This window comes from Liolophura sinensis, chromosome 1, assembly GCF_032854445.1.
Source record: "Liolophura sinensis isolate JHLJ2023 chromosome 1, CUHK_Ljap_v2, whole genome shotgun sequence".
Lineage (NCBI taxonomy): Eukaryota > Metazoa > Mollusca > Polyplacophora > Chitonida > Chitonidae > Liolophura > Liolophura sinensis.
In genome coordinates this window covers 68,412,932-68,431,905 of record NC_088295.1, presented here as the reverse complement: position 1 = coordinate 68,431,905, position 18,974 = coordinate 68,412,932, and the positions used below count along the sequence as shown (strand labels likewise).

The 18,974-nt window shown below is 38.4% G+C and overlaps 2 protein-coding genes across 2 annotated transcripts; one reads left to right on the top strand and one right to left on the bottom strand.

The window, feature by feature from the left end:
* Nucleotides 1-3,792: 3,792 nt before the first annotated feature.
* Nucleotides 3,793-11,937, bottom strand: LOC135482208 (RWD domain-containing protein 1-like). The gene is made up of 7 exons (XM_064762081.1): nt 11,761-11,937; nt 11,425-11,502; nt 10,194-10,321; nt 9,230-9,373; nt 8,735-8,861; nt 7,735-7,797; nt 3,793-3,947 (listed from the first exon to the last, which is right to left on the bottom strand). The coding sequence occupies exons 1-7, from the start codon at nt 11,828-11,830 to the stop codon at nt 3,862-3,864; spliced, it is 696 nt and encodes a 231-aa protein (XP_064618151.1). The 5' UTR covers nt 11,831-11,937; the 3' UTR covers nt 3,793-3,861.
* A 133-nt stretch (nt 11,938-12,070) lies between these two features.
* On the top strand, nt 12,071-18,398 carry LOC135482204 (trafficking protein particle complex subunit 3-like). Its single transcript, XM_064762076.1, is given in 6 exon segments — nt 12,071-12,206; nt 13,345-13,442; nt 14,167-14,266; nt 15,190-15,352; nt 15,355-15,371; nt 16,558-18,398. Coding segments are annotated over 6 exon segments (540 nt in total). The 5' UTR covers nt 12,071-12,164; the 3' UTR covers nt 16,678-18,398.
* The last annotated feature ends 576 nt before the right edge of the window (nt 18,399-18,974 follow it).

The window sequence follows — 18,974 nt, the reverse complement described above, 5'->3', positions numbered from 1 at the left end:
ATATCGGATTAAAGAGAATAAAAGTTTACCACAAGAAAACCCCCAGGCACACCATAAGTTCCATCAGCAATAGGACTATTAGTTTTGTCCTCCAAGAACATCGACGCCTACCAACAGCTTGTCCTTTTATGGACTACCTACACTACTGGTTGATAGATTGATCACATTCCCTTGTTAAAAGAGAGCAGTCATAACCAGCAGGTAGAAAAAAACCAGAAGCAACAAACTTTGAATTCAGAACTATTAAACAGGCTGTCAACATAGAAAACCGTTGCTAAAAGTGCGTAGGTATGACCGACCCGCAGGCAGAGTAAACCCAGAAGCAACAAACTTTGAATTCAGAGCTATTAAACAGGCTGTCAACATAAAAAACCGTTGCTAAAAGTGCGTAGGTATGACCGACCCGCAGGCAGAGTAAACCCAGAAGCAACAAACTTTGAATTCAGAGCTATTAAACAGGCTGTCAACATAAAAAACCGTTGCTAAAAGTGCGTAGGTATGACCGACCCGCAGGCAGAGTAAACCCAGAAGCAACAAATTTTGAATTCAGAGCTATTAAACAGGCTGTCAACATAAAAAACCGTTGCTAAAAGTGCGTAGGTATGACCGACCCGCAGGCAGAGTAAACCCAGAAGCAACAAACTTTGAATTCAGAGCTAATAAACAGGCTGTCAACATAAAAAACCGTTGCTAAAAGTGCGTAGGTATGACCGACCCGCAGGCAGAGTAAACCCAGAAGCAACAAATTTTGAATTCAGAACTAATAAACAGGCTGTCAACATAAAAACCCGTTCCTAAAAGTGAATAGGTATGACCGACCCGCCGGTAGAGTAAACCCAGAAGCAACAAACTTTGAATTCAGAACTATTAAACAGGCTGTCAACATAGAAAACCGTTGCTAAAAGTGCGTAGGTATGACCGACCCGCAGGCAGAGTAAACCCAGAAGCAACAAACTTTGAATTCAGAGCTATTAAACAGGCTGTCAACATAAAAAACCGTTGCTAAAAGTGCGTAGGTATGACCGACCCGCAGGCAGAGTAAACCCAGAAGCAACAAACTTTGAATTCAGAGCTATTAAACAGGCTGTCAACATAAAAAACCGTTGCTAAAAGTGCGTAGGTATGACCGACCCGCAGGCAGAGTAAACCCAGAAGCAACAAATTTTGAATTCAGAGCTATTAAACAGGCTGTCAACATAAAAAACCGTTGCTAAAAGTGCGTAGGTATGACCGACCCGCAGGCAGAGTAAACCCAGAAGCAACAAACTTTGAATTCAGAGCTATTAAACAGGCTGTCAACATAAAAAACCGTTGCTAAAAGTGCGTAGGTATGACCGACCCGCAGGCAGAGTAAACCCAGAAGCAACAAATTTTGAATTCAGAACTAATAAACAGGCTGTCAACATAAAAACCCGTTCCTAAAAGTGAATAGGTATGACCGACCCGCCGGTAGAGTAAACCCAGAAGCAACAAATTTTGAATTCAGAACTATTAAACAGGCTGCCAACATAAAAACCCGTTCCTAAAAGTGAATAGGTATGACCGACCCGCCGGTAGAGTAAACCCAGAAGCAACAAACTTTGAATTCAGAACTATTAAACAGGCTGTCAACATAAAAACCCGTTCCTAAAAGTGAATAGGTATGACCGACCCGCCGGTAGAGTAAACCCAGAAGCAACAAATTTTGAATTCAGAACTAATAAACAGGCTGCCAACATAAAAACCCGTTCCTAAAAGTGAATAGGTATGACCGACCCGCCGGTAGAGTAAACCCAGAAGCAACAAACTTTGAATTCAGAGCTATTAAACAGGCTGTCAACATAAAAAAACCGTTGCTAAAAGTGCGTAGGTATGACCGACCCGCAGGCAGAGTAAACCCAGAAGCAACAAATTTTGAATTCAGAACTATTAAACAGGCTGTCAACATAAAAACCCGTTCCTAAAAGTGAATAGGTATGACCGACCCGCCGGTAGAGTAAACCCAGAAGCAACAAACTTTGAATTCAGAACTATTAAACAGGCTGTCAACATAAAACTCGACATAACTTATTTTCTCCGCTGAACACACGTTAAACGGGTCCTGTTCACACGCCTTTTCATGAAATGATACAGTTTTCTAATTTCTTGCCCTGCGTTCTAATTCTAGAAAAGCAAAGGAGACTAAAGTTCTGAAGTCGCTTACACGTTCTTTGCTATGTAAAAGGCGGATGGTTACATGAATAATGGCCTACACATTACGTGTACAGGCCTACGTAACTACCTACACGACAAAGTTGGCATAGTTACGAGCAACTGCGTGGTACAGAACTAGCCAAGGTCTAATTAAGTCCTACCAGAAACTCGTTTCGTTATAATTACGTTCACGCAACTACCATGACGTCTGCGCTACACTTGTTACCATGGTAATTACGTGCACTTAACGCTATATACTTTTTGTAAATTGGGTCCCTCGACAAGAGTGTCAATTTACCTGTAGAGAGTTGATAGATCACACAGGAATAGCTACACAGATTAATGAACTCAAAGCGCATTCTGCCTCTAGACAGGTATGGCTACCTCATGCAGAAAAATGACCTTCGAAGAACAAAACCATGCTGAGTTATCATCGAAATACAGATTCATTTTGTTTGCTAATACTCGCTACGGAGCCCTGTTTTGGTGTATGATGTCTGCGAATATGCATAAATTCGACAGCTGTCTCCTGCTGATGGACGTGCGAGCGCGTTAATCATTTAACTCTCTTGATATGATCCCGGTGAATGCGTTGTGTCACAACCGGATTTCTGTTCTCCACTATGGATACACCAAAAGCTCCATTGTCCGAAGCAGAGAATTAGTTCACGCCTGCATGTCCATTGTATTTTTAGACTCAGATTCAACTTTAAACATGGATTTCACTAATATTTTTTCAAAAGAATCACTTGAACAAAACAAAAACATATCAGTAAATGACATGCTTAGAACTGGACGTTTTTGAGGTGATTAATTTTCCGTTGAAGTGAAGTTTTGGACATATTTTAAGAATTCTATAGTGTTGTTTTAGGTTCAATGCATTCAACAATTTGTTGATCTGTTAACAAAAACTTGGATTATACAAAATATGAACTGTATACAATTTATTTTGATACAGAGTAACGATTTCACGATTCGGTGTGTTCAGAATTTTGGAAAACTTTTTGACAGATTTAGGCCAGGGCAACCTGATGACTTGTGTAAAATAGAACGAATGAAATGATTATGGCTTAACGTCTAGTCATGACCAATTCATTTAATTTTGATGATAACCAGTACAAAATATACTCTCTCTGTCTTCAGCTCTCGGGAACAACACAGTAATTATATTACACAACACAGATTATATTTCCATACTCCTCACAGTTAACTCTTCAACTATCTGGTACTTCAATGTTTTGACACTTCTGTACTCTTCACAATTCAGGTTTCAACTACCTGGTGCTTCAATGTTTTGACACTTCTGTACTCCTCACAGTTCAGGTTTAAACTACCTGTTACTTCAATATTTTGACACTTCTGTACTCTTCTCAGTTCAGGTTCCAACTACCTGTTACTTCAATGTTTTGACACTTCTGTACTCTTCACAGTTCAGGTTTCAACTACCTGGTACTTCAATGTTTTGACACTTCCATACTCCTCACAGTGAATGTACCAGGATACACTTTAGAAATAAAATAGAGAAATGAATTTATTTCTCTTTGACAGTTGAACCTGCTTAAATCGTTACCAGAAGACAGACACAACAATTTAAATGTTTATCTTAATGAGAGAGATTTATTTGTAATATGGTACAAGCAATTGTGTGTATAAAATCATTTAACATAAATGGTTTAAATATTTAATAAATCACCCATCCTCTAGATCTTCATCAGCTAGTTCTAGGTCATCCAAATCCTGGAATAATGACTCATCAACTTCCACAGCTTCTCCTTCTGTAAACAGTTAAACCCAGGTCTATGTTAAGCCACGGAACCAGGCTACCCGTACTTTATGTCACCTAAAGTTTAGCATTTTTCCAGTGACATATTTTGCTTGATCTTTTTGACTGATTTATCCCCCTTATTATGAATATTAAGAGTTTTTGACATTAAAAGTATCATTATGTCATCATGTGCTTCTGAAAGTTCCTTTTTACCTACCAAACCCTCGGTGAACTACAGTGAATATTACAAATGAGGATGCATGATGGTGTATATGTTGAAAACAACAACAACATCCTAAATTGCATTCAAATGTCACAAATGAAGCCATATCCAAAGCAATTAACACAAACCTCCCTAGGATGACAATGAATTAATAGTTTTGGGCTTTACTCTACCTTGACAACAGTATTATCATTAATAGGGATTACACTTTCTGAATACAGCACAGATTCTAGTACTTAAAATTGGCTGAGACCACTGTGGATTTTGAACCAGTGTCCTCAGAGTCAGACGTATGTTCGTTGTAAAGTCAACCGGTCAACTACCTTCTATTTTTGTAGAAGGCCTGTTGGTTGAGTGGTGTAGACAGTTAACATCTATTGCTGGCGATTTGGTGCCTGACTGTGAGGACGCTGGTTCGAAACGCTGGCACTAGAATCTGTGCTGTATTCAGAAAGTGTAATCCCTATTAACGATAATACTAGATCCACTTTCTAAAACAACATCTAAACCTGTCCCTACCTTGACAGTATTTAAGTCATATCATGATGACCTAACCATGAAAGAATGCTTGCTTCCAACTATGAATACTCAGTCCGCCCAATGATTCAACATTATCCACGATATGATGTAAACTTCTGATATGTCTTTCAAATAAGGACTCCTTTGTTACTGAATGTTGGCAACTTCTTGCTTTCCATAGCTAGTTTGGGTGTCTGGGGTGTCTGAGGTGTCTGAGTGTGGAGTGTCAAATAAAAACTCCTCTGTTACTGAATGTTGGCAACTTCTTGCTTTCCATAGCTAGTTTCGGTGTCTGGGGTGTCTGAGGTGTCTGAGTGTGAAGTGTCAAACAAGGCCTCCTCTGTTACTGAATGTTGGCAACTTCTTGCTTTCCATAGCTAATTTGGGTGTCTGAGGTGTCTGACTGTGAAGTGTCAAATAAAAACTCCTCTGTTACTGAATGTTGGCAACTTCTTGCTTTCCATAGCTAGTTTCGGTGTCTGGGGTGTCTGAGGTGTCTGAGTGTGGAGTGTCAAATAAAAACTCCTCTGTTACTGAATGTTGGCAACTTCTTGCTTTCCATAGCTGGTTTGGGTGTCTGAGGTGTCTGAGTGTGGAGTGTCAAATAAGGACTCCTCTGTTACTGAATGTTGGCAACTTCTTGCTTTCCATAGCTAGTTTGGGTGTCTGAGTGTGAAGTTTCAAATAAAGACTCCTCTGTTACTGAATGTTGGCAACTTCTTGCATTCCATAGCTAGTTTCGGTGTGTAGGGTGTCTGAGTGTGGAGTGTCAAACAAGGACTCCTCTGTTACTGAATGTTGGCAACTTCTTGCATTCCATAGCTAGTTTCGGTGTCTGGGGTGTCTGAGTGTGGAGTGTCAAACAAGGACTCCTCTGTTACTGAATGTTGGCAACTTCTTGCTTTCCATAGCTAGTTTGGGTGTCTGGGGTGTCTGAGGTGTCTGAGTGTGGAGTGTCAAATAAAAACTCCTCTGTTACTGAATGTTGGCAACTTCTTGCTTTCCATAGCTAGTTTGGGTGTCTGAGGTGTCTGAGTGTGGAGTGTCAAATAAGGACTCCTCTGTTACTGAATGTTGGCAACTTCTCTTTCCATAGCTAGTTTGGGTGTCTGAGGTGTCTGAGTGTGAAGTTTCAAATAAAGACTCCTCTGTTACTGAATGTTGGCAACTTCTTGCATTCCATAGCTAGTTTGGGTGTCTGGGGTGTCTGAGTGTGGAGTGTCAAACAAGGACTCCTCTGTTACTGAATGTTGGCAACTTCTTGCTTTCCATAGCTAGTTTGGGTGTCTGGGGTGTCTGAGGTGTCTGAGTGTGGAGTGTCAAATAAAAACTCCTCTGTTACTGAATGTTGGCAACTTCTTGCTTTCCATAGCTAGTTTGGGTGTCTGAGGTGTCTGAGTGTGGAGTGTCAAATAAGGACTCCTCTGTTACTGAATGTTGGCAACTTCTCTTTCCATAGCTAGTTTGGGTGTCTGAGGTCTCTGAGTGTGGAGTGTCAAATAAAAACTCCTCTGTTACTGAATGTTGGCAACTTCTTGTTTTCCATAGCTAGTTTCGGTGTCTGAGGTGTCTGAGTGTGGAGTGTCAAACAAGGCCTCCTCTGTTACTGAATGTTGGCAACTTCTTGCTTTCCATAGCTAGTTTGGGTGTCTGAGGTGTCTGAGTGTGAAGTGTCAAATAAAAACTCCTCTGTTACTGAATGTTGGCAACTTCTTGCTTTCCATAGCTAGTTTGGGTGTCTGGGGTGTCTGAGTGTGAAGTGTCAAATAAAAACTCCTCTGTTACTGAATGTTGGCAACTTCTTGCTTTCCATAGCTAGTTTCTGTGTCTGGGGTGTCTGAGGTGTCTGAGTGTGGAGTGTCAAATAAAAACTCCTCTGTTACTGAATGTTGGCAACTTCTTGCTTTCCATAGTTAGTTTGGGTGTCTGAGGTGTCTGACTGTGAAGTGTCAAATAAAAACTCCTCTGTTACTGAATGTTGGCAACTTCTTGCTTTCCATAGCTAGTTTGGGTGTCTGGGGTGTCTGAGTGTGGAGTGTCAAATAAGGACTCCTCTGTTACTGAATGTTGGCAACTTCTTGCTTTCCATAGCTAGTTTCGGTGTCTGAGTGTGGAGTGTCAAATAAAAATTCCTCTGTTATTGAATGTTGGCAACTTCTTGCATTCCATAGCTAGTTTGGGTGTCTGAGTGTGGAGTGTCAAATAAAAACTCCTCTGTTACTGAATGTTGGCAATTTCTTGCATTCCATAGCTAGTTTGGGTGTCTGAGGTGTCTGAGTGTGGAGTGTCAAATAAAAATTCCTCTGTTATTGAATGTTGGCAACTTCTTGCATTCCATAGCTAGTTTGGGTGTCTGAGTGTGGAGTGTCAAATAAGGCCTCCTCTGTTACTGAATGTTGGCAATTTCTTGCATTCCATAGCTAGTTTGGGTGTCTGAGGTGTCTGAGTGTGGAGTGTCAAATAAAAACTCCTCTGTTACTGAATGTTGGCAACTTCTTGCATTCCATAGCTAGTTTGGGTGTCTGAGGTGTCTGAGTGTGGAGCGTCAAATAAGGCCTCCTCTGTTACTGAATGTTGGCAACTTCTTGCATTCCATATCTAGTTTGGGTGTCTGAGTTTGAAGCTTCCATAACCTAGTGGTTCTTGTAAGGCTATTAAAGAGTACAGCAGTACCATGTGATGGTCTTGACAGTAGAAAAATGTCAGGGTGACAGATCAGACTGACATTTCAAGATGATTTGAATTTCGTGTATGAATATTAAATATCTATACATTTGTGATATGTGATCAAATTTCAATGTGGTAGTATTAAATGCCCAAATATTCCAATGCAAACATAAACTGGATGCCGTGGCAATACAAAGGAGAATTTTTAATAGTTTACAGGCACCTCTGTGTAAAGCAGAGAATGATGTGTTTTCATGAAGCTCGAGACCAGTTTTTGTACAGACAGGAAATGTTCAGCATTCACATCCACTAGCTGATTAGCCATCACAATTATACATAACCTTCTATATGTCATGTATGTAGGTCAAACAGTTGGGTACTAACTCACCTTCCTGTAAAAATTTAACATCAGATTCATTAAGAGTGGCATCTCTTTGAAATAATTCCTTCCCTGGAAAAAAAAAGAAGGCAAATGAAATTTTAACCCTCATAAACTAACATCATACCAACATTTATATATTAATTTAATATTTATATAACACATTTGGTGTTTATCGCCACGCTCAAGAATTGTTCACAAATGACATTGGTCAAGTTTATGGTTGGGGGAAACTGGAGCTAGAAAATCCCCGACCTTCACCAGGTGCCTGACAAACCAAAGGGCCCAGAGTAAATCCCCGACCTTCACCAGGTACCTGACAAACCAAAGGGCGCAGAGTAAATCCGCAACCTTCACCAGGTACCTGACAAACCTGCTGATATACAGCCAAGAAATATTAAATGTAGGCCTTTTCAAAAACATCTAAAAAGCCAAAACAAAACAGGTTAAGATTTTTGTTTCCAGACACACACAATTTTCCTTTTTAGAAAGGAATAATTCTGCCCGTGACCATTCTCATGATCCCATGACCATATGAAGGTCGCTGGCTGACCATCCCAGGTACGCCATTGTTAATATTCACTGACCATTAATCCTACTGTGCCCAATCAGGGCAAAGGGGTGTAACTCTGCTGTTGAAACGTTGTAATCAGAAATTAGATTTGGTAGTGAGGCTTGAAGGTCATGAAGTTTGTAACTTACAGTAATTAACACACATGCAGGGCATTAACACTGGAATATTATTATATATATATATGATATTATATTTTACATATATGCAAAACCTGAACTAAATACATGTACCACCCCTAACATTTACCCTTAGATCAATTCTAATGCACAAAACACAAGAACATGAATTTTGCAATTTAGGGTAATTAATATGCACTTATCAATGAAACATCCTGCTCATATTACTGTACTCTACATGTATGCAAATATCCTTAATTTGAAATTTACAACAGATTTATAACTTTTACACATGACACTTGTTCATGCATAAAAATACCTGTAAGTTTTTTGGAGGTAGTCTCAGTTATGCCGAGAAGTCGGTCTTTCTCTGCCATTTCAGCGTCAAACTTCATCTTCCAGGCTAAGAATGTTTCTATTGTTACTCTGGTCCCCTCAAATCGTTTCTACAGGTGGAAGAAAAGTACAGCACATGTATACAGTCTGCCTGGACTATTCTGATCAGTTCATCCACCCTACCATACACGTTTTAATGTATTTGGTGATATCCACCCGAATTCTTCACAAAACTACAGAATTTTTTATCTTTTGTGTTAGAGGCTACACCATAACACAAGAGGCTACATCAGAGATTTCTACCACAGAAATGCAAATCCAGTTGAATTTTCGCTAGTATTTTACAATAGCCCATTGGATCACCTTTCACAATAGATCAGCTTCTTCTGTTAACACGTTACCATTCAAATCATTCTTCAGAATAACACAACATCTACTCAAAGCCTATCCTGTGTTGTCTTGGCAACGCCCTCCTCACCTGTTCGGCTTCCTCCTCTGCTTTTATCCTCCTCTCCTCCTCTAGCTGTTTCTGTGTCTTGCTCTCCTCCACAAGGTCACTGAGTTTCTCCTGCACAGCTGACACTATTGTGAACACCATTACCATACCAACATTCTCCTCTGCCTTCAAGGAATACCCACAAAACATGGTAATTAAAAGATGATTGCATGACATCCACTGTAACTGATTTACATGTATCAATAACGAAAGCCACTTTTACAAATCAAATGTTAGTAAAAATCAACAAGAATTCCAAAAATTGATGAAAAAGTGACATTTTTAGACAAAACAACTCCCCCCCCCCAAAAAAAAAACCCCCACAAAAATCCAACCCTCCAACAGCAGGCCTGATCAAAGATCAAACATTGTATAAGGTTGCATTACATCGTCATGCAACAAATACTTCTGCACTTTCTGATCACTCTTGATCAATTTTTCTTTTTCACAATTTTGTAACTCACATAGTTTTTTGTAGTCTCTATCTGCTGAAGAATTATTTCAGTAGTTTATGGCAATACTGACCAACCAAAACCAACATTCTGAATGCCATTCTATAGGCTAAGCAGAGTGTAAACTATAGCTTACAGTTCAGTGCCACTGCTCTCCAATCCACCGCACTGCTTCTGATGTTCTCATCAGAACAAACATACTCTGCATGGAAAGCTTTAGACAACTATGCCCCACATTTTGGCAGACCCTTTATTAATGAATTGTGTATCTCAAATAGTCAAACTGTAATACATACATAGGCAATGTAAGTTTCAATAAAAAAGCATGACAGGCGGCTTGCTGAAATAATTTTGAATGTGGCAGTCTAAAAAATTGTAACTGGAGATAAGTGGCATTCACCAATAGAGGAGGGATTCAGATCTTGATAATATCAGAAAGTGACCATCTATTTAAAGCTATAATATTTCTTTGCTGATTTCTGTTCCCTTCTCACCTGTTCATTCATAACCCTTAACAACACATCCACCTGTTCCTCTGACAAATTCTCTGATTCAGCTACCTCCATGACTGGGGCCACATCTGGGTAATTCTCCACATATGTAAATAGTATGGTGGCAGTGGCTGAAACATGTACCAAGTAGTGCCCAGATAAAGTGTTCCGCATTGTAAATCACAAAACAAATAAAATATTTACATGGCATTATCTAGTACTAAATAATCATAGATTATTACTTTATCAGAGCATATGGCATAGTTAAAAATTAAATAATCTTAAATTACCCTGACTTAACGCGATTCATTTGTGCAAAAGGAGACTGATGTACATGATTCTTTAACTTTTTATTATTTTGTCTTACTCTTATTTTTCTTGCAGTTTTTGCATTTCCACTTGGATACCCTATTTTTCTAATATTTGGGACACCTGGTCTGTTCATTTAAACCAATATATATATAATTCTAGTAGGGATTTTGAGTTTTTTTTTCTCACATGGTTAGACCATCTAATAAGCAACATACTCATGCTTTGAACAAGTATCGCGGAAAGAAAAGACATCAATCTAAAGACCTGCTTTCTGCGCCCACTGCACCACCATACGTCCCTATTCAATTTAGAATAGATATAGTGGAGCAGTGAGAAGATGGTGGCATTCGCCAAGGAGCGTATAGCATTGAAACCTACATGGCAATAATAAATCTATTCTAAATTGAGTAGGAACGTATGGTGGCAGTGCGGTGGGTGCGGAAAGCAGGTCTTTAGATTAGTGTCTTTTATTTGCATGATACTTGTTTGATAACACAGACAATCAGCCTGGACCTTCGTTGAATACAAAATTAACATTGTAAGAGTCGAGACTCCAACGATGCTAGGTCAGTATAAGAAAAGGAGTTGGAGTCTTTCGGGGCTATTGTAAGATGATACCGCAGTACAAGTAGAGTGAGTGATTGCTTGGGGTTTCACGTAGTATTTAACAATTTTTCAGTCATGTGACGACGATGTACAAGTAGAGGTTCCTTTGTTGCCAATAGCTTAAATGCTGTCTTAATAAATTAATGTGCTTAAGACACTTCACTCAAGCCTGCACTTTGGTAATGATATATTGACACTTGTCCAGTCTGTCCTTGTTTAGATTTCACCTACAAACATGTACATAAATTATCATTTCACACTATTATATAATTGTTGGCATATGGTGAATGTTTTATCCAAAATCACATTCGCTTACCTGCATGTTCTGGATCATCCTCGGCATCTTGTGATTTCAGTTCAAGTTGAAATTTATGAAATGGTTGAGTTTCTAAAACTGAATTTAAGTAAACAGAAAGAACATGTTAGTTTAGATGCTTGTTCCCCTTGTACATATAACTTCACACCATTTGACGTAAATTAATATTCGTTATCAAGCTAAATCATCACGCACACTATGCTTCCGTGTATAGGTTTACAAAGATGAAACTATATTACACGCAGCACAGTGACACTAATATACATGTGGGACCACGACACTGTGCACTATATACATAAATCACAGTTTGAACAAATAAAAGCAGTTTTGACTCACTTTCAATCTCAGGGTATATTGCCTCTAAGGCCTCTATTTCGTTCCGCTGCTCTTCTGCGTAGTCAGTCATTTTGGAATATGAATGCCCTGCAAAATGCAGACTGTCTTAATCCTATTTTGGCACAAATATCACATCTGGACAGAAACTGATGTGAAAGCCTCTCAGACACGTGTGGTGAAAACTGTCAACAGTGTGTCCTGATGCAGACGACAAATCACTATCACTTATTTTCATTGGCCACTCGTATAGTTTTGGCCAATCACATTTAATCTTACAGAGTGTGACGGCCGATTCTGCTTCCGGTTTCTCGGTGATGGCAGTGAGGTGTGATATCTTTCTTAGCTGAAAGCTTGTGTTTAAAAGCGTCGTTATTAGCGGAACCGATTTCACATCGCAAGTTATAATGTCCAGACAAAGTGCAAGGGGAACAGACCAAAAGAAAGTGGTAAATGCCTCTGTAGATGCATATATGTACATCTTTACTTTATTCTATTACCAATGACAATGTAAACTGCAGCAATTTGATCGTGTGGTGTTTGGGATCCGTATCATCTTCATCACTCGCCATAGCAAACTATTTTGAAATGCATGTAATGGCCTACATTATTTTGGTATTTTGGGGGATTTTTAAGGTGCGGTTGCTGCCATGTGGCAGTAACCGACAAGGGTATCAACCTAGTCTTTGCAAGTGCCAGTCGTCTTACATGTATCTTGTCAGCTGTTCACCTGGAGTATTCTGAACTGTCAGTACACTGCCAACCAATGGCAGACAAACAGCGGATCGTTTGATTTGGTGAAGTAAAGTGTCATTTCTAAGCGCCATAGTTTAATAAATTAGATGTATGTTAACCGTACAACATCTAACACTGGCCCATTCCCAAAACCCTGAGGATGTTGCGATCGGCACTTAGAACCTCAGTTAAATTTCATACCTGGCGTTTTCTCAATCAGCAATCTCTAGGTGAGAGGATGGCTTTTTTGTTGGACCACAATCCACCTCTTACCACCTCTGCTGAATTTTATGAATGTTGAATACTGTCCTCTTAATTTACAGTCCTCACCAGTGAAATTAATTAATTTGCTACATTGTAGTAACAATGACTGCATGAACTTTGGCAGTACAGAACACCATGCCAGGGACAGCCATTTTGAAGTGTCATGTGACCTACCTCTCTGGTGTGAAATATAAGTTAGCTTTGACATTGAAATTCTTCAGAAAACTATTATATTTGCCGTCTGCATGCATGACTTTAATCTTAATTCAACCCAAGCAGGCATAAAAATGATGCTGTCAGCGCGGACCTCATTTAGACAGATTCCGTCATGTTGAAGTTTGGAAATGTGAGTTGATTTCATTGAGAGGCAGGGATGGACTCAGTGTTACAATGAATGTCAGAATTTTAAAATAGCACACTGAGTCCATGTGGATGGACTAATCGTTGATGACGCATCACAATCCACTCTTATTCAGTTCAAATGTTACCATGATAACCAGATTGTCATCACTTTTTATAAACATATGCCTTTTTCCAGTAAGTGTATTAAGTTCATTTGAGCTCTTATACATTTTTTTGGCCTTTCAGAATGGAGAACTTTTTACACTAACATATGGTTCACTGGTTGCCCAGCTGATCAAAGACTATGAAAATGATGATGAAGTCAATAAACAACTTGAGAAAATGTGAGTTAAGTATTGGTCTCGCATGTATGTATTTCTGTGTGAATTAAGTATTGGGCTCACATGTATGTATTTCTGTGTGAATTAAGTATTGGGCTCACATGTATGTATTTCTATGTGAATTAAGTATTGGGCTCACATGTATGTATTTCTATGTGAATTAAGTATTGGGCTCACATGTATGTATTTCTATGTGAATTAAGTATTGGGCTCACATGTATGTATTTCTATGGCTGCTGTTGTTTCTCTTTCAATTTTAAACTTGGAAGTAAAGTCTTGGGTTCTCATTTAGATACTAAGTCATGATCAGAAATTAAAAGGTCTTACTGCGTGTAAATTGATGATAGTTCCCTTACTTAAATGATCTACTCTTACAGGTAATTATATCGCAATAAGAAGGCTTAAAAAGTAAAGGAAGGGTGGGGCAGATGTGCTGTTTTCAGTCACAATCAGATGTTTTCAAAGTCCCTGTCAGAAATTTGGTGATTTGGGGGGGAGGGGGAAGAGGTAGATTTCTCAACCTGACAGATAACAGTGTGATAAAACATCTCCTGTATATTACTCATGTTAGATCTGAGGCCCAGCTAGATATCTTGTTTTTATTATCAGATCCTACAAATCCATATACTGTAAATCTTCAACCTTTTTCAACTGTGCAGGCATCACGATTCATGAATTTATCTATTCATGTCTGGAGGAGTGGTACCATCTTAGTTTTCTTTTATAGGGGCTACAACATTGGTGTGAGGCTAATTGAGGATTTCCTAGCCAGAGCTAATATTGGGCGATGTCAAGATTTCAGAGAGACAGCTGATGTTATAGCCAAGGTAAGTCTCTCCCTGTCTGGGTTTGGACAGTCTTGGTGGCTAAGATGGTTAAAGTTTGGCTGGCAGAGACTATCAAACCAATGAGGGGACATATTTGAAGTGGTTTGGCTGCAGCTGTCAAGGAATTTGTCAGGTAAGTCAGGTAATTGGTGATGGTTGGTGAATCATTCCAGTCATTTGTGGTCTCCTTCATTCGTAAACCTGATTGCAAGCATATAAAAACACCAAGAAAAAAAAGTAAATCAGAGTTTGTATGACCACTGATGTCAGAGTCTAGGTAAGTCCCTGTCTGCATGAGTAGGTTGTGTTTCTTCTGCTGAGTTCTGAGAAGATGGACCACAAACAGTGTGTCACACCAGGTGATCTTAATTTAAGGTCTTACTCAAAGCCATCATTTATATGGCCTATGCTTTTTTTCTCTGGGATGGATCGTGTTTTTAACGTAGTGGACACTGTTGAATAAAAAAGTATTGGTAGGACAAGGATGGTTTCGATTTCTGCCAAATTACAATGACAGTAGGTGTATGTAGTAACAGTAGGTACAGGGTTTTTAAAACTTCGAACTTTCTGACTTATAAGCAAATACTTGTATAGCATATTTTGAGTTATTTGAGTTATTTTTTGAGTCATCAATATGTGGTTTTCGGTGCATACTGTTCCACAATGTGATTTGTATGGTTACCTTTGTATTGTGACCCTGTTGATATTCCAGGTACCTATAGATAACATTCCTGTCTGGCCATATGTGAGAAGGTCTGGCAGCAGCCTGCAGATTGTCATGGGTTTACACCGAGCTCTGTTCAGTTTCCCCTCACCATAATGCTGGCTGCCGTCGTATAAGAGAAATATTCTTTAGCACGGCGTAAAACACCCATCAAATGAAAACATATAGATAACATTAAACCGTAATTTCGTGTTTTCAGATCGGCTTTAAAATGTACTTGGGAATTGTGCCTGTAGTGAGTAACTGGTCACCATCAGGGGATGAGTTCTCTTTGCTGATAGAGAACAACCCACTGACTGACTTTGTGGAGCTGCCAGAGGAGCACAGCAACCTTACCTTCTCCAATTTACTTTGTGGTGTGCTTAAGGAGCTTTAGAAATGGTGAGTTGTGTGCAGGGGTCCATGTAGTATTCTTGGAAATGCTTTTACGGAGAGCACATTTGGCGGCCTCTGGTAGAGATGGTTTGAAAGCCTTTTTGTATATTCTAAAACTCAGACCTGTCTAACCCCTTTAGCTGCACAACCCAGCTCCTTTAATAATGCTGAGATAATCCTGACCTGTAATAAATGTGGCATATAACATGACAATGTTTTTGGCTGACTTGGGTGGGAAATTTTGCCAAAATAATGATTTGTCCTTGTAGCGTAATACTTGTACTGCCTTGTTTTAAGTACAGGTAAGCATATAATAGCTCACCCAGAAGGTAAAGCAGAGACAGCATTTTATACCATGATGTAACTCTGTTGTTGTAATTTTAACTACAGCTTGTAATGATTTATCCTTGTAGTGTAATACTTGTACTGCCTTGTTTTAAGATACAGGTAGGTATATAATAGCTCACCCAGAAGGTAAAGCAGAGACAGCATTTTATACCATGATGTAACTCTGTTGTTGTAATTTTAACTACAGCTTGTAATGATTTATCCTTGTAGTGTAATACTTGTACTGCCTCGTTTTAAGATACAGGTAGGTATATAATAGCTCACCCAGAAGGTAAAGCAGAGACAGCATTTTATACCATGATGTACTCTGTTGTTGTAATTTTAACTACAGCTTGTCCTTTAACTACAGCTTTTAATGATTTATCCTTGTAGTGTAATACTTGTACTGCCTTGTTTTAAGATACAGGTAAGCATATAATAGCTCACCCAGAAGGTAAAGCAGAGAAAGCATTTTATACCATGATGTAACTCTGTTGTTGTAATTTTAACTACAGCTTAGGACATAAATGACATATGCTAAGAGACATAAATAATTAATAAATAAATAACTCTTGAGCATGACATTAAACAATAGTGAAATAAATGGATAATTAAAGTAAAATAATTGTAGTGGATGATAAATCAGTGAATTATTATTAAGAGGTTAATGACCTTTTGACTTTTGTAGTTAAGTTGAGAAGGACTAACATTTTGCATGTAGCCTTGTTAGACATGATATAATTGATATACTGGTAATCAGGTGCATGTGCCTTGTGATATTACAGTATAAGGGTTATATCTATTAGCCTGGGTTTGCTTTAGCAGTTTATTCTCTTGATGCCCTTTTTTGTTTGATCTGTTACAGGTACAGATGGATGTGGATGTTAGATTTGCACAAGACCAACTCAAAGGGGACAGTATTACAGAATTAAGACTCAAATTCATAAAGCGATTAGAAGATGCAATACCCGCTGGGGAGGATTAATTGTTCATTGTGTTAATCTTGTATGTATAATATATATATATATATATATATGTATGCACATGTAGCTAGACTGATTATGATTCCTTGTACAGAGTCTGTGTAAGTCTTGTATATTTATTGACACCCAAGTCAGTGTCTGATCATGACTCCTCATTAATATGGGAATCTTCATTCCACTATCTATAATTATCGGAAATGCATGTGACATATTTGGGACTCTGAAGAAGTTTCTTTTATATGGAGAAGAGTTCACTGCAGACAAAGATTTAATGGTGTGATGAAAATATTGGTACTACTGTAAAATTCTTGACCATTTTTGCATGTATGCAAGATGTGTATATGGATACAATTATAATTTTTCTGAAGCACTTAAATTAATCAATTGGTCTTCAAATTATAAAGTTAAAAAGGTGCATGTGCTACTGTAAAATTCTTGACCCTTTTTGTATGTATGCAAGATGTGTAGATGGATACAATTATAATTTTTCTGAAGCACTTAAATTAATCAATTGGTCTTCAAATTATAAAGTTAAAAAGGTGCATGTGCTACTGTAAAATTCTTGACCCTTTTTGTATGTATGCAAGATGTGTAGATGGATACAATTATAATTTTTCTGAAGCACTTAAATTAATCAATTGGTCTTCAAATTATAAAGTTAAAAAGGTGCATGTGCTACTGTAAAATTCTTGACCATTTTTGCATGTATGCAAGATGTGTAGATGGATACAATTATAATTTTTCTGAAGCACTTAAATTAATCAATTGGTCTTCAAATTATAAAGTTAAAAGGTGCATAAATTGTTTTGATTGTTAGTCTTGCCGTGCAGAAAGATTGAGGAATTACGAAAGTGTCTGGTGTTTTTGTTTTCTTTCGTGTGTTTGTGTCGGTCAGATCTGTTACGTGCATGATGTGGTTAAGTGATGCTGGAAGACCTCTTTATTTTATCTTGGGTGGTGGCAGAGCCTTCGTGGCTCATTTTTCTAAAAGCAAAATCATATCCATCTCTCACTGCTTTGACTGCTTTTAAAGTCGCAATCAGTGTCACGTGCCTAATAAAGGGCATTGGTTTTAATACTCACAGATGAGGTCTTGTGCTGAAGGTTTTGTACTTTTAACAACTGAAGAGTTTCATTATGAAATATGCGTTAAATTTGACCACTTTTGATTGTTTTGATCTTTAGCAAGTGTAGAATATGGATTTGTGAAATTTGTGCAAGGATTCTTGAATGGTTCAAGTAGTTTGATACTGCTATCACCTTTATCTTCACATCAACTTTTAATAATATTTTGCATGATGCTAACGGTTTTGTGTAGTTTATGAGTCCTTGTCAACAGTTTCAACTGTATCTGCATCATACAAAAACACATTTGAGTAATTTTGAACTGGACAAACTGGAATAGCCCTTGAACAAACTTTGGGGTGATGCCATTTTTACCTTAGTCCTATTCTGTTTGTTGGAAAATCCTTGGCATCACAGACAGCATCCATTGCTTGCCTTCCACAGTAATTGTCATTGGAAAGATTGCTGAAGAATTCTTCTACACCAACATATAATCAAATCATCTTGATGTTTGTGGCTCTGTCAGTACATGACAGTGAGATCAAATCTTCATGTATTGTGACGCTCTGCAAACTTGCCTTAAATTAAAATCCTGTGTTCTTGACAAGAAAGCAAAGTTCACCCCATCCACTTACATTTATGAAAAATAAATTAATACACCTAAATAGTGATTTGTCATTGTCGTTGTTGAAAAGATTTAATTTCATTTACGTTGCATAACTGTTTGAAGGTTTACTTCAGGCACTCTGGTTGTCTCCGTCCATAAATTTGAGAGCAATCATAAAGGTGGAAAACTGTTTGAGTACAGAGTTAAAGCACATAACTAACTTGTGCAGCTTCAACATCTGATATGGTAAAATACATGTAGGTGTAAAGACACAATAGTACTGTCTGAGGATGAGTACTCCAAAATGGTTTCCAAAAGAAGACAATGTTGTAAAATTGTTTCTGGATGAGCAATGGATGATTTCCAACAGGAGACAACAGTGTTACAAGAACTGTTTGAGGATTTTATGGTTTCTGGACACCATTGGTGACAGTGTGGTAAGAGATTGAGCATTGGCAGTTTATAACATGAGACACCATTGGTGACAATGTGGTAAGAGATTGAGCACTGGTATTTTCTAACACAAGACACCAGTGGTGACATTGTGGTTAGGGATTGAGCATTGGCAGTTTCTAACACGAGACAACAGTGGTGACATTGTGGTTAGGGATTGAGCATTGGTAGTTT

Coding starts and splice junctions, on each gene's coding strand:
- LOC135482208 (XM_064762081.1), bottom strand. CDS start 11,830: ATGACTGACTACGCAGAAGAGCAGCGGAACGAAATAGAGGCCTTAGAG. Junction 9,374..10,193: donor TAAGGGTTATGAATGAACAG/GTGAGAAGGGAA, acceptor TATTCCTTGAAG/GCAGAGGAGAATGTTGGTAT. Junction 8,862..9,229: donor CAGAGGAGGAAGCCGAACAG/GTGAGGAGGGCG, acceptor TTCCACCTGTAG/AAACGATTTGAGGGGACCAG.